The sequence below is a fragment of the Montipora foliosa genome, chromosome 5 (assembly GCF_036669935.1).
Source record: "Montipora foliosa isolate CH-2021 chromosome 5, ASM3666993v2, whole genome shotgun sequence".
In the NCBI taxonomy this organism is placed as follows: Eukaryota; Metazoa; Cnidaria; class Anthozoa; order Scleractinia; family Acroporidae; genus Montipora; species Montipora foliosa.
Genome location: NC_090873.1, coordinates 2357541 through 2370304, shown reverse-complemented (window position 1 = coordinate 2370304; position 12764 = coordinate 2357541). Strand labels below are relative to the sequence as shown.

Below are 12764 nucleotides of genomic sequence, written 5' to 3'. Positions count from 1 at the left end.
ATCGATTTTGTTCGATTCCGGAAAATTTTGTCGGAGGAATCTCGTCATCTGGGCATAAAAAAACATTAAGTGGTGTTCCATTGCACATGCGCACAATATTTGATGTTTGCTGTCATCTTGTGTACACAGAAATATTTTGAGTTAAAACATCAATTTAAAATCCCTTCATGCAGAAAACAAAGTGCTTAGCCCAGGATACATCTTTTCAAAGCAGATAGTCAGACCTAACGCTAAAGTCACTGCTGCAGGCAAGGGAAATATAACTGGTTTGGGTGAGGAAAATCTCAATCGGCGAGCGTTGAAGTGCAATCAAGATAAGACAGCTTTGTTTTTATGCTAGTCTTTCAGTTGATAACATGCAGGGAAGAGGATCCGGACAAGAATAAACATAAAAAATATTTAAGCAATAGAGGGCGTTTTCCTTGTTTTCATAGCCTCATCTAAACACGAGGAAGAGTTGAGAGAATTCTAGACAGTTATGCAAACATAGGACGCAGTCGGCACGGAAACACGGAAAAAAGTTCTCTAATGCTTTTATGAAATATTTCTCAAAAATAATTCGACGAATGAAGAAAAATGCTGCGTTGTTTTTAAATTCTTGATTGAAACAGGTTTTCTTTATACACGCTCGTATTTCCTACTAGCCAATCAAAATGCGCGTCTGACAAGACATAACCAATCAAAATTCGTGTGATGTCACAGCCGTGTTTACATGCTTTCATCTAAACACAGCTATTGACTGATGAGAGTGCGCGTACTATCTTAATTATTTTAGAAAATGCAATATAAAAGCAGTTCTTATGAATACGTCTACCTAAAAACTAAGACAAAAAACAAGTGTAAGCGTTTGTGCTTTTCATGCACGCAATGTGGGAAGGCACATTTCTCGCTGGAATTTTTTTCATTAAACTGTCCCACATCACTGCTCCACCAAAACCTGAGAGTCTTTTAGAACTAGCGATAATATAAAATACATGACATTTCGACGACAACATGTCACCATTATCAAATGCAGAAAATACCGATTAAGAATGAGATTAGTATTTTTATATATAAAGAATGAAAGTTTCAAAATGCATCCATTCGGAGTAAAACCTATAGGTACGAAAAGTAAAGTATAGACTGGACTAGGTTAAAAGTTTCGCTGGAATGGAGTCTGTTTGACTATTTAGGAAAAGTGTGTTGAGAAGAGGCTACATTACAGTTAAACGTTTTACCTGTCCTTTACATCTTTTATATACTATATTAAGTTGTGTCCATTCGTAAAAGAAATTTTGAACTTGAATACTCAAGATTTTCTTTATTGAGTGCCTTGTACACGAGAATAGACAAGATCATCGATTTAACGATTATGCCAAACTAAGATCGCAACTTGAAGAAGTTATACTTATGTGCGTACCCCAATTCAGTAGGCCTTATTAAAATTCTCCCAAAGCAGGTGTTTTCTTACGGTTCTTAATTTGAGTGTAGATAGATCCTTTTTTACAATCGATTTGTGAAAGTACCGGTATATGGAATAAACTGGGTCTTTCTATTGGATATAGGAAGAAATCTGTAATTGTGACGCTTGAAAACCCAACACTTCAATCCGATGGGCCCTGCAGGTGTGGGAACTAGAAAAGCAAAAGTCTATTTGTAACTTGTTGAAATTGCAGTGCAGCGTCTAACAAAAGCTGAATGACGCCGGGAAGGCTCACATACCCTTAATGAGTTTTCCGCCCAACTGCTAATCATTGGCTTGTTTCGGTCATCTCGCGGTGTTAATGGAAGAAAAATGGCTATTTAGATAAATCCTACTTATATTTAAAGTAATATAATCTATGATTATTCAGGCCAGCTGGTACGAAAGATGCAGAAGCAAAGATGATAGCTTTTAACTAAAAAGCTTCCATTTCCCTATAACATAGGCTGTTGTTAATTTTGTGTGTTTCTCCATTTAACATCACTCGTGAATTTATAGGATAAATAACAGGGGAAAAAATATTGAAAAAAGTTTAGGGGAGGCTATCAACAATAAAACGCTCTCCACTCTTTAAGCACTTTCTTTTCTGGATAACATGAGACAACATCTACCCAAATATCGCCCAACACTTCATTTTGTCGCACATTTTGTGTTACATTTTGTATTCCTAACTCCTATGGGGCTTCAGTAAATCAAAGAGAATCAAATTCAAGATTAACAAGGTGCTTATTCATCTCAGAAATTAAAGCAACAACGTTTTGGTGTGTTGCCACAGGTGTGGATTATTTTGGTCTGAACAACGATTACAAAACGGTTAGCCTTTAGTTGATTGTGTTTCTCGAGTGCTATTAGTCTAGTGGATATCAGACGACGCGTAACGCGAAACGTTCGGATTCGATTCTCGCACTCTTCTCAATCTTTTCTTTGTTTTCATCTTTAGAGTGAGTATCAGTTTGTTTCATGTTATTTCACAGCCAAGGAAAAGTTTATTCCGGTAGATGTTATATCATCCTCTTTTTGGGGGGCGAATAAGTTTCATTCTCATCTCTTGTTCGAAGAAAGACTTAGTCAGCAAGTCACGTGTGCAGATCGTTAATTTTTTTTGTCTTTTCCCCAAACGACAACATTAGCAAATATCATTCACTTTTACATTGGGCCATGTTGTGGTCCTTAAACATGGAAGGCTTTGTACATTTTCATGTTCTTTTGCCGGTTTTCTTTTAAGAAGCATAAAAACAGGAAAGTAAAGTAAAGGAACTTTTAAGTGTCTAATCTTCTAGCGTTGGAGCACTAATTCGGAACACAAATTAACAAATCAACGCAATCAAATCAAATTTTGGTTTTTGAGGAGAGGGGAAAACCGAAGTACCAGGAGAAAAATCTCTCAGTGCAGAGAAAAGAACCAACAACTCAACCCACATATAACGCCGAGTCTGGGAATCAAACTCGAGCCACATTGGTGGGAGGCGAATGCTCCCACCACTGCGCCGATGCGATTCGTTTGGAAGTGATGGAACGAGATCTCGTTCGGTAGAGTGGAAATAGCTGACTCTGAGATAGAGTTTTCGGGACAAGCGTGTGCACAATCGATTCCCGCAGAGGAAGAAGGATGTTAAGCTCACCCTCTCTTTTAAGCCCCCCGCTCTCCTTACTCTCTTATTCTGCAAAATCGAATTATTAAGTGATAGACTGTTTTAGTTAACATATGGTAAACGGCTCAGCGTGCACTATTGAGTTATGGTGCACGCGAGAGGTTGCTCAGCACGAGAGAAGCGTAAGAGTCGCTCGAGGCGATAGCCGAGGGCGACTCTAGCTTCTTGAGTGCTTAGCAAACTCCCAAGTGCACTATAACTCAATAGTTCACGCTGAGCCGTTTATCATTTGTTTAATAACATAATAGTTAACACCACTCCTGCGTGTTTCGCGTGTATTTGCATAAATCAAGTTTGTTCAATAGCCGATGTCAACACAACAGTTTTCGCAGTCAAAAATTTTATTGGAATCAACAAAAATTTGCTCTTAGGAGAGAAAACATTTCGATTTTCTTGCGAGCGTCGACACAAAAACGCTGTCTTTGCACATGCTTCCCATCGGTTGAAAGCTATCAACCTATCGCAAACAGCGCGACTTTTCCAAGCCAAACAAGCGACGTTACATTATTTCAGCTCAAATGGCCGATGAATTAAATCTCAAAAAGAAAATCTTCATTCCAAAACACCATTTACCTTCCTGTAGTGTCTTCCCTGGTCTCATAAAATCCATTTCAATTCCGCGATTTGGCTTCAATATTTGAGTAGAGTTCAGATTTTGTTTTGGAAATCAAAGCAGTACAAACACGAAACGCTCTTTCGTCGCTTTAAGTCCGTCAATCCTCCTTTTCCACTGCTGATTAATCTTTAGGGATATATCTTTCTATTTTGAGCTCTGTAGAAGTTCCCCTATTCTAAGAGGAGGAAAATATGTCTTGGAAAATTAGGACTGATGCGCTAGTGACTGACTCGTCCCCAGTCGTCTCTCATAGTCTTATTGATTATTGACGAGGGATGCGCGGGGGCGAGTGTGGTGGGTGATTGATGGGAAGGCGGAAAGGAGAGAGAGGACTGGGAAATCCTGTTTTCAAGATGGCGGACGAATCAGTGGCGGATTTTGTCCCAAGTGACAATTTGAAGATAGGCCTTTTCACCCTGCTTCTTTTAGTGGAAAATTGCCTTGTCCGCACATATCATGTAGAGGAGAAGCCGGCAAAGTGTTTTTCGAGGAGAAAGGGCTCGCACACACGTCAGAGTATTCTTTGACGAAGAAAAATTTACACGAGAAGCGTGGCGGCTGTTTAAGTTTTTTCACGGCCAAGAAACAAAAGAGCACCTAGAAAGGCTTACTACAGAACGCGGTCTTCAGGTTTGTTGTCAATATGTCTTTTGTTGTCGTTATAATGCATATATTTTACGCTTCAATCCTTAATGAGTATTTATGATACAATAGAGGATTACATTGAAAGTTACTTTACAACACTTCTGATGGCCATATAAACCAAAAAATTGCATAAAGATATCCACTTAATGAAAAGAAAGCGATATCGTGCGAAAAAACGACCGAATACGACTTCGCACAACTTTTCGACTCGTAGAACAACTTTTCGACACAGGATTTCCCAGTCGTCGCACGTCAGCTGTCGTCAGCAAGCGTGCACCCATGGGACACATGGTAAATGACCAATTGGCCAATCAGAACGCGCGTTTTATCCAAGTTAAATTATAATAACTAACTTCATGTGGATTGATCGGCTATGGTCCGTTCACTTGCTGGAAATTCGGATCTGTTTTTGATCTTCGGCTGCATCACTTCCAACTTGATGTGCTTGAGCTTTTCCATTTTTCTTTCTCTTTCTTTATGGAAGATTGATACTATCTTTTGAACTACCAGTAATGCGTTCGGTGAATTAAAGTCCTCCCCCCTCCCTCAAACGTCCTTTAAAAAATAAGCCGCCCGAGGTCAAAAACATTTTCGCGGGAAATCGGGAAGAGAGTAAAATTAAAAGAGGATTTACGGTATTAATTTACCTGCATATATATCTGATAAATCGTCCGAGATAGTTTGCACGAGAGGTGAACCTGGACTGACTGACCTGAAACGCGGCGGGTTAACATTTACCGTATGATAAACGGAATTGCGTCGCTGTCAATTATATCCAGGTAAACCTAGTTGTGTTATATTGCACGTTACTGTTTTTCTCCGTACCGCTTTTTGCGAGATAGCGTCGAACTCAGTTGTTGCCCAGTTGGTACTTCACTTGGAGGTGGCAGACACTTGCAAATATGGCGGAACTCATTTCGGAATGTTCCGTTCATGCCTGCATAGATGAAGGGGTTAACTGTTGAAGAGATGAAGACCAAGAACATAATAAACAGGGTGACGTTCCTGGGAAGACTGACAAAGAGCTTGAATCGAAACATCAAGGCAATGACCCACAGCGGTATCCAGCAAAATGCGAAGACGATGACCACGACAAACAAGGAAATACTGACTCGTAACTCCCGCCTGGATATGTTTACGAACACGCTGCTACCGTTTGGCAGCGATGGAACGAGAACCTTGGCGTGTTTTCGTGTGGTTTTGAAAATTTTGTAGTAGCAAATTGCGGTGACGATGATAGGGCCAATCACAAATGCTGGTATAACCACACTGTAATGAATAATTTTAGCCGTTTCTCTTAGATGCGTTGTTGTGCAGACAGCATAACCAGGCACGAACCGCATTTTCTGGTTTCCCACGAAAATTTGCGTGAAGACGTATGCAATGACAATGGCGTACACGGACCCGATCGAAAGCTGGCATTTTCGACTTGAAAATAGCTTTTGATACATGTTTGTCCTCACGATTCTTATATATCGATTGAAGGCTGTGAGCGCTATTAGGCAAGGAGATGCGTACATGTTGAAGACAACGAAAAAGCCTTGGATGTTACAGAACACATTGCCAAAGATCCATTCGCCGGTGATCAGCACGACGGCGGAAAAAGGCATCACCAAAATAGCAGAACTTAAGTCACATGCCGCTAATGCAACAATGTAGAGGTTTGTGGAAGTCCTGAGACGTCGGTTGCGATAGACAGCCCAGCAAATCAGAGCATTTCCAAATAAAGACACCACATTTAAGATTAGGAGGGTAGAAGACTCAACGATTACGAATGCAGTGTCCCTCGGGCCGAGGGACGAAGGCATCTTCACGACGTCGACCCACAGTCAGCTGTCTGCAAAGAAAAATAAAACCCAAAGGGTTGCAATTCGTCTTTTCTTGTGCAAATTTGATTTGACAGTAACCACTTGACTTTGTACAAGTAATCTTACTTTACAATTACTCATTATTCTTCCTTGTTCCGGCAAGGAAACCTAAATTAATTTCAGCAGAACTTGTCGTTTTCGCTTCCATGTTGAGGCAAAATTGTCAACGCCAGTAGTTTGTCAAATATTTGTTCTAGCATTTTGATTATGTCTGTCTTCGTATCCAAATAGGGTGTCAGATAATTGTCTGTCGAAAAACATGCTCAATGTATGATAATGGCAAAAAAAAAATTCATGGTTTTAGCATTCGGTATCCTTTTATGAAGCCAAAGCGGAAATGTGTCACATAATCCTTTTAGAGATATTGCTAATATAAATTTCCGCTTAAGGTACGTGTGAAGGAAACTAACAGCAGACAGTTTATGCATTGTGCAACACAGACAATTTTTGTTGTTGTATTTTCCCCTCAAGATTTTCTGAAATCTCAAGTAATTGCCTGAGGAGAGCATTTATTTCAAATGAATTATGTATTTTGAAATTGAATCGAAATTAAAGGCCTCAGGCGAGATATGGTTTTACTCGTGAGAGTATACCTCCAGGGGTACCCAACGTCAATTTTCGGAAAATATCTGTTCGGAAGACGATTTGAGATCTAGAATTTTCGTAACATTTGTTCTAAAATTCCTTGCTTGCTTGCCTGTCCTAGGATTTTCGAACGTCTAAAACACGGTATAATTGCCCTTTTTTAATGGATCTTTACCCTAAAAAGGTCACCTAGAATTTTCGGGAGCCATTTTTCTGGCTGAAATTTTCGAAAAGGTAAGTTTTGATCCCTGTAATCACGAGACCTTCAGCTAGGGAATCCGAGCAGATGAAAAATTTTTAGAGGATGAAAATATGCCTATATCTACCGTTTAAATACTAAAATACGTTTAACAATACTATGTTTAAGTGGTTTTGAAATATATTCTCGTTGGGTGCCCCTGGTATACTGAATAATACATCAAGACTATCTCGTTTACTGCGGAAATTTAATGGAACATGATTTGAAAATAACCTCATTGAGCTTAAAACTACGAGAGTGATTTGGAGCTATAGATCAATTTATGTATCCAAGCATGGAAAGGACGGACAAGATTGACTTGGATCATGACAATTTCAACTTGCGTAAAAGAGGCCTAATTCTTCTCTCTCATTGTTTATTTATTAGAAGACAGTCTAATCAAAGCAGCAAGCTTTTGACGTTATTAGTTCTTTATAATGTCATGAACTTAGATTTCGTTTTGCCATGGGTCTGTTCAGGAAAAGATGGGAAAAGATCCAAGCAGAACGACAAAACAGCTTACTCTTAGAAAATTCTTCTAAGAGTTTCAAGAGTTTCGCAGTAATATAGCAGTTGCGTTAACCAACGAGAAATAACATATAATTGTGGGCATTTTCAAGACTATAACTGAATGGAACTAAACCTCCTCCATAAAAAGGAGTCTTAAGTATTCAAAGTTCACAAAGTTCGGCCTATTTTGCTGCCTTCTTTTCTTGTTTTCTACGGTTGTCGCGTGCTGGTGTGTGATTGTACTAGTCCATGGACCCGAGTAAATTTTCCTACCAATTTATGAAAAAATTGTAAGTAGTGTCATTTTGAAGACTACCAGTATAAAAAAAAGAGTATTATAGCCGTCGTTAGTGCGTAAGGACTCATTTTTATTATTTTAAAGTTTTCGCATGATAAATATACTGTCTTCAGTATCGCTGTGAATTATGGTGGGAGCCCTTATGTTACGTAATATTATTGTATTTTTTCTAGAGTCAATTCTAGGCTCCTTTCTTGTATATCTTCTAAATATTATAGTCCAAATCAACACTCTTCACTTGTTGTCATTCCACGTACATTAAAAGAGATTTTGTAAGCAAAGATGGCCAGATATTGTCAGTGTTTCTAACTATGCATGTGATAGCGATCGAATGTTCAAGAACTGACTTTGCCGTTAGGCCGGCAGGACCGATAATTATCTTATGCAATTGAAAGGTCGATTATTTGAGACTTCTAAAAACTGAAGCACTCATCCGTAATCATTTTCTGTACATCTGCGTCGGGTGAAAATACCCCGGGTAGGAAAAACAGCCTAATTGTAAGAGTAACAGTTAGCTTTCGTGGAGCAAGTTGCAGATCGAGAAAAAATTAGTCTCCTTGTTTAATTACTTGTGACATGCATGCAATAATCTAACTGACGTTTACTATACGTTTAGAATAGGAGGAAGTGACAGTTCTGAGTATATATATCTTTTTATAAAATAATTAGGATAGTACGCGCACTCTCATTGGTCAATAGCTGTGTTTAGATGAAAGTATGGGAACTCGGCTTTGACATCACACGAATTTTGATTGGTTGTGTTGTCAGACGCACGTTTTGATTGGCTGGTAGGAATATGAGCGTGTATCAATAAAATATGTTTCAATCAAAAAGTAACAAAACCCAACATTTTCCTTCATTTGTTGAATTGTCTTGGAGAAATATTGTATAACAGCATTAGAGAAATTTTTCCGTGTTTCCGTTCTCGACAGTTATGCAAACCCTCGACTGCGTCTCGGGTTTGCATAACTGTCTCGAATCACTCCCAACTCCCCTCGTGTTTAGATGAGGCTATGGAAACACGGAAAACGTCCTCTATTGCTTAAATATGAACCACCCAAAAAGAGTATTTGTTTAGACACAAGAAGTAATTTCATTTTCTGCTGCACCGATGACAGATTCCGGGCTAATAGGGACCTTAAGATCTACGACGGCGACGTCGACGAAAACGTCACCTCAAATAGAACTTTGCTCCAGTATAAGTCTTTCGCGATTATTCCACCTCGTTCACTTGTTCGTACAATGTGGGCGAAGTATCCGAAATATAAATTTGGTACGAGGTGGTTTCAGTACTGAAAATAATGAGACATGAAAAGATTCTCTGTTGCGTGCTCACGTTGTCTTCAAAACCTAAAATTTAGTGATTTCACGTCGTCTGTCATGCAGAAAACCTTCCCTCAAAAATATGAGCTAAAATCCGTGCTGCACTCGTGCAGACACGATTATTTATATATTTGCCCTTTCACCAATGAATATCATTTTTTGTGGCGTTTTCGTCGACTAAGGCCGTCGTCGTAGATCTTACGAGCTCCCTAATGCCTCGTGTACGACGACCTGACTTGCGTCATCATATGCACATCATATCATCATATCATGGGTGGCACAGTGGACACAGGGGAACATAAGGAACATTAGTTACAAAGGACAATCGGCAGAGAGAACCATTAGCCGAAGAATTCTGGATAGCTTACAATTGTACATGATATACAGTCCGTGAAATCATCGTCCGAAAAATGAAAATTTTTAACGCAGCTGAGATTTGTTGGAAATATAACCCTATGTTAGCCAATAGACTAAAGTCAACTCTCTCGTAATCGTACCGCATTGGGAATTGGAAAAAGTGTCCGTTAGTAGAGCTGCCCGCTTACGAGACTAATTCCCCATAACGTAACGCTAACAAATACATGTTGAACTCCTTTTTCATGTCAACGAACGGACAGCTACAGTAGCTTTCCCGCGGACAAATGGAGATTTGACAAAACCGACCCCCACAATTCTGTTGATCTGTCAAAGGCCTAAAAATTTGTTTTTTTTTGAATTGCCAATGAAACAAAAATTTTCATTGCCAATAGTCAAATATTATACGTGGAGTGTCCCTCCGTGTCCCTCGTAAGAGAGAGTGGTCCGTTTACGAGAGAGTGCCCCCGCTTACGAGAATGAGTAAATAAAGAATTTTAAACTGGAAGGTAAAGGAAGGAATTGAACAAGCCGTCTGTAAGTAGAACTGTCCGCTTACGTGAGTGTCCGTTATCGGAGAGTTGGACCTGTATTTTTCCCAATCCTATAATGGTTTTTTTTTTGTGGTGGGGGAGGGGGGGGGGGGGGGTCTTTACAATAAAATAATACTAGTAATTTACTCCTTGGGACGATATCATGCTTCAGTGAACTGGATATCCATTGTTTTGCTGCAAATAAACAAATGCAAGTGAAGTGTATTGTGGGATTTGCGAACATAGCGAAATATTTTAGATTTGGTCAGAATGCCGACTGTTTTAGCCAATCCCCACCTAGTGAGGTTAACAGAAATACCCTGGCAACAGCTGATGTATGTTTATGTGACTTTTAGGCGTAAAAAAGAAAAGGGAATCTACCAAAACCCACCTCCGCATAAGCTTTAGGCAGAATTGGAGGGTCATCGTTACATTGTTACCATCTTTCGGGGAAAGAATCGTTTGTTTGGTTGCACCTGAACACCTATCGCGAAGCCAGCTGACTAAGGAGGTTGCGCAACTTTTGGACACATCATTTAGGTAACAAGTAACGCTTCAAAGTAACCTAAGCCATTCCTATTCAGATACATGACAGTATAAAGGGTATTTCTTTCTGTGTTGCTAACCGAAAACACGGAGCCTCCAAGCCTTTATTTCACAAAGGTTGCACCGGTTTAGTGTTACTCGTTTTGTTCAAATGAAAGGGGTAAGCAAAAATTCCCTGTTGGGGAAATCTGTTGGAAACGACATTTACCATTCACACAACTAGCTCACAATTTACCGAGAGAGTCCTGCAATGAGGCTTAATCATGTGCGTAAAGCAAATGAATAACAAGATTTCCTTTCGCAATTTAGGGTTATAATTATTTGTGGACTTCCTTTCAAATACGTTCCAAAAAGTTGGAAATTTTCCTATCAGGCACAGCAATACTAACATTACCATTGCCCTTCCCGATGGCAACTTACTAAAATTTTCGGTGAACCTTGGTTCCCGTGCAAAACTAATTACTGTGACGTCGCCTTATTGTTAACCCTTAAACCGCTCAGACATAACCGATAGCATAGTGGTCACCCGCCTAGACTGAGAACGTGGGCACAAAAACGCAGCACAGATAAGGGGCAGCATGAACATCCGGATGCCTGCGAGCTAAATTTCAACTTTGATCACAAAATAGTTCTTCCAGTCCATAATCCCAAATTTAATTCGCTTCACTGACACAGACGGAATTGCGTGCAGAGTGTCCCTTTCTTCCAGCTGAGCCGATGTCTTGTGTTATATTTTCAAATGCTCTTGTCTGTAACGACAGCCGCACAAGCTTTAATTGTGTATCATTTCCGTCTCCTTATCTCACAAAAAATAAGCCCGTAATTGATGCGTATGTTTAGTTCTCTAATTTTAGTGAATGAAGACGGTCTTTATGACAAATCCGTTGATGCTCACAGAAAGCATGTCTGGGGAAGCTTTGCATATATGCCAAAGATGTTTACTTAGCAACAGTTTTAAGGCCCACACAGTTCCTTTTTTGCGTGATTCGTTAAAGTGTTTACAATTATAGGGAAATTGAAGAGTCCATATCGTCCGACTGGCAAATCGCTTAATTGGACAGGCAGGTGTCCCCACAATCTAGAAAAATATTGCGCTCGAATTTCATGTTTGGAGATGGAGACTGTCTCACATAAATATGACAACTTAAGTGTCGAAGACTGTGGGGCATTGGATATCTTTACTGCATATGTTGTGGTTAAAATCCGTTCTTATTAGGTTGAATCCTTTTTTACCTAAGTTGAATATGCCCTGCCCCATCCCCAAAAGAATCGGAACCACCTATTCCTTCCCTTAAGCTCTGCATGTCTAATGACGCGTTCTCACCTACATCTAAGTGTTTCGCATCAAGTGATTATCGGTCCTGTATTCATACACTTTACTCCTTTAATCCTCCAACGATTCCCACCAAGTAAGTGAACAAAGAAATTGTACTATACCACTTACCGGTACTCGAACTCGGAAACCCGCGTCTCATCTTTAGTCCTGCATTTTCACCACTACACTAGACGACGAACATGCTTCAACTCGTTACAGTTCCTTTCATTATTTATATTCCATGGGGACATTAACCAAAACAAATCCTAACGCGACCCTAAAATTTCTCTAGACTTAAATTTAGGCTCTAAAAATGTGTCTTCAACTCATGGACCCCTATGCAAAAATGGCTGCCTGTAAATTATTCTTTTGTCATATTCAAAATAGCCCCCTAACCTCGTTCGGGATAACAAATTCTTTAGAATTTTTTGTCTCAAAAACGAGGTTAGTTAGGCTATTTTGAATAAGAACAAAAGAATACCTTTAAAGGCAGCCATTTTTGCATAGGGTCTATATGCCTTCATAGTGGACCGAGGTAAAATGAGGCATGATCACCAATATTACCTAGGTAAAAACAGATTTAACCCGAGAAACGGATTTTGCCGCAAACGTATACACGTGTGCAAGAAAACGGAAAATATACTGTTATATCTAAAAGCACCCATCAGATTTTGAAACAAACTCTACTAAACGTTCTTTTAGTATAGAAGTTGATTACCTTCAACCAAGTAACGTTCAACTATCTTGGCTGTTTTGAACAGAGAAAATTCAGTTTCGAGAGCGGAAAAACTTACCTAATTTACATAAAAATGTCCAACC

The 12764-nt window shown here is 39.4% G+C and overlaps 1 protein-coding gene across 1 annotated transcript; it reads right to left on the bottom strand.

Annotated features, from left to right (window-relative positions):
• Window positions 1-3398: 3398 nt before the first annotated feature.
• LOC138002846 (melatonin receptor type 1B-B-like) lies at window positions 3399-6828 on the bottom strand. Its single transcript, XM_068848828.1, has 2 exons — window positions 6310-6828; window positions 3399-6212 (listed from the first exon to the last, which is right to left on the bottom strand). Exon 2 carries the CDS (start codon window positions 6181-6183, stop codon window positions 5182-5184), a length of 1002 nt encoding a protein of 333 aa, XP_068704929.1. The 5' UTR covers window positions 6184-6212; window positions 6310-6828; the 3' UTR covers window positions 3399-5181.
• Between the last annotated feature and the right edge of the window lie 5936 nt (window positions 6829-12764).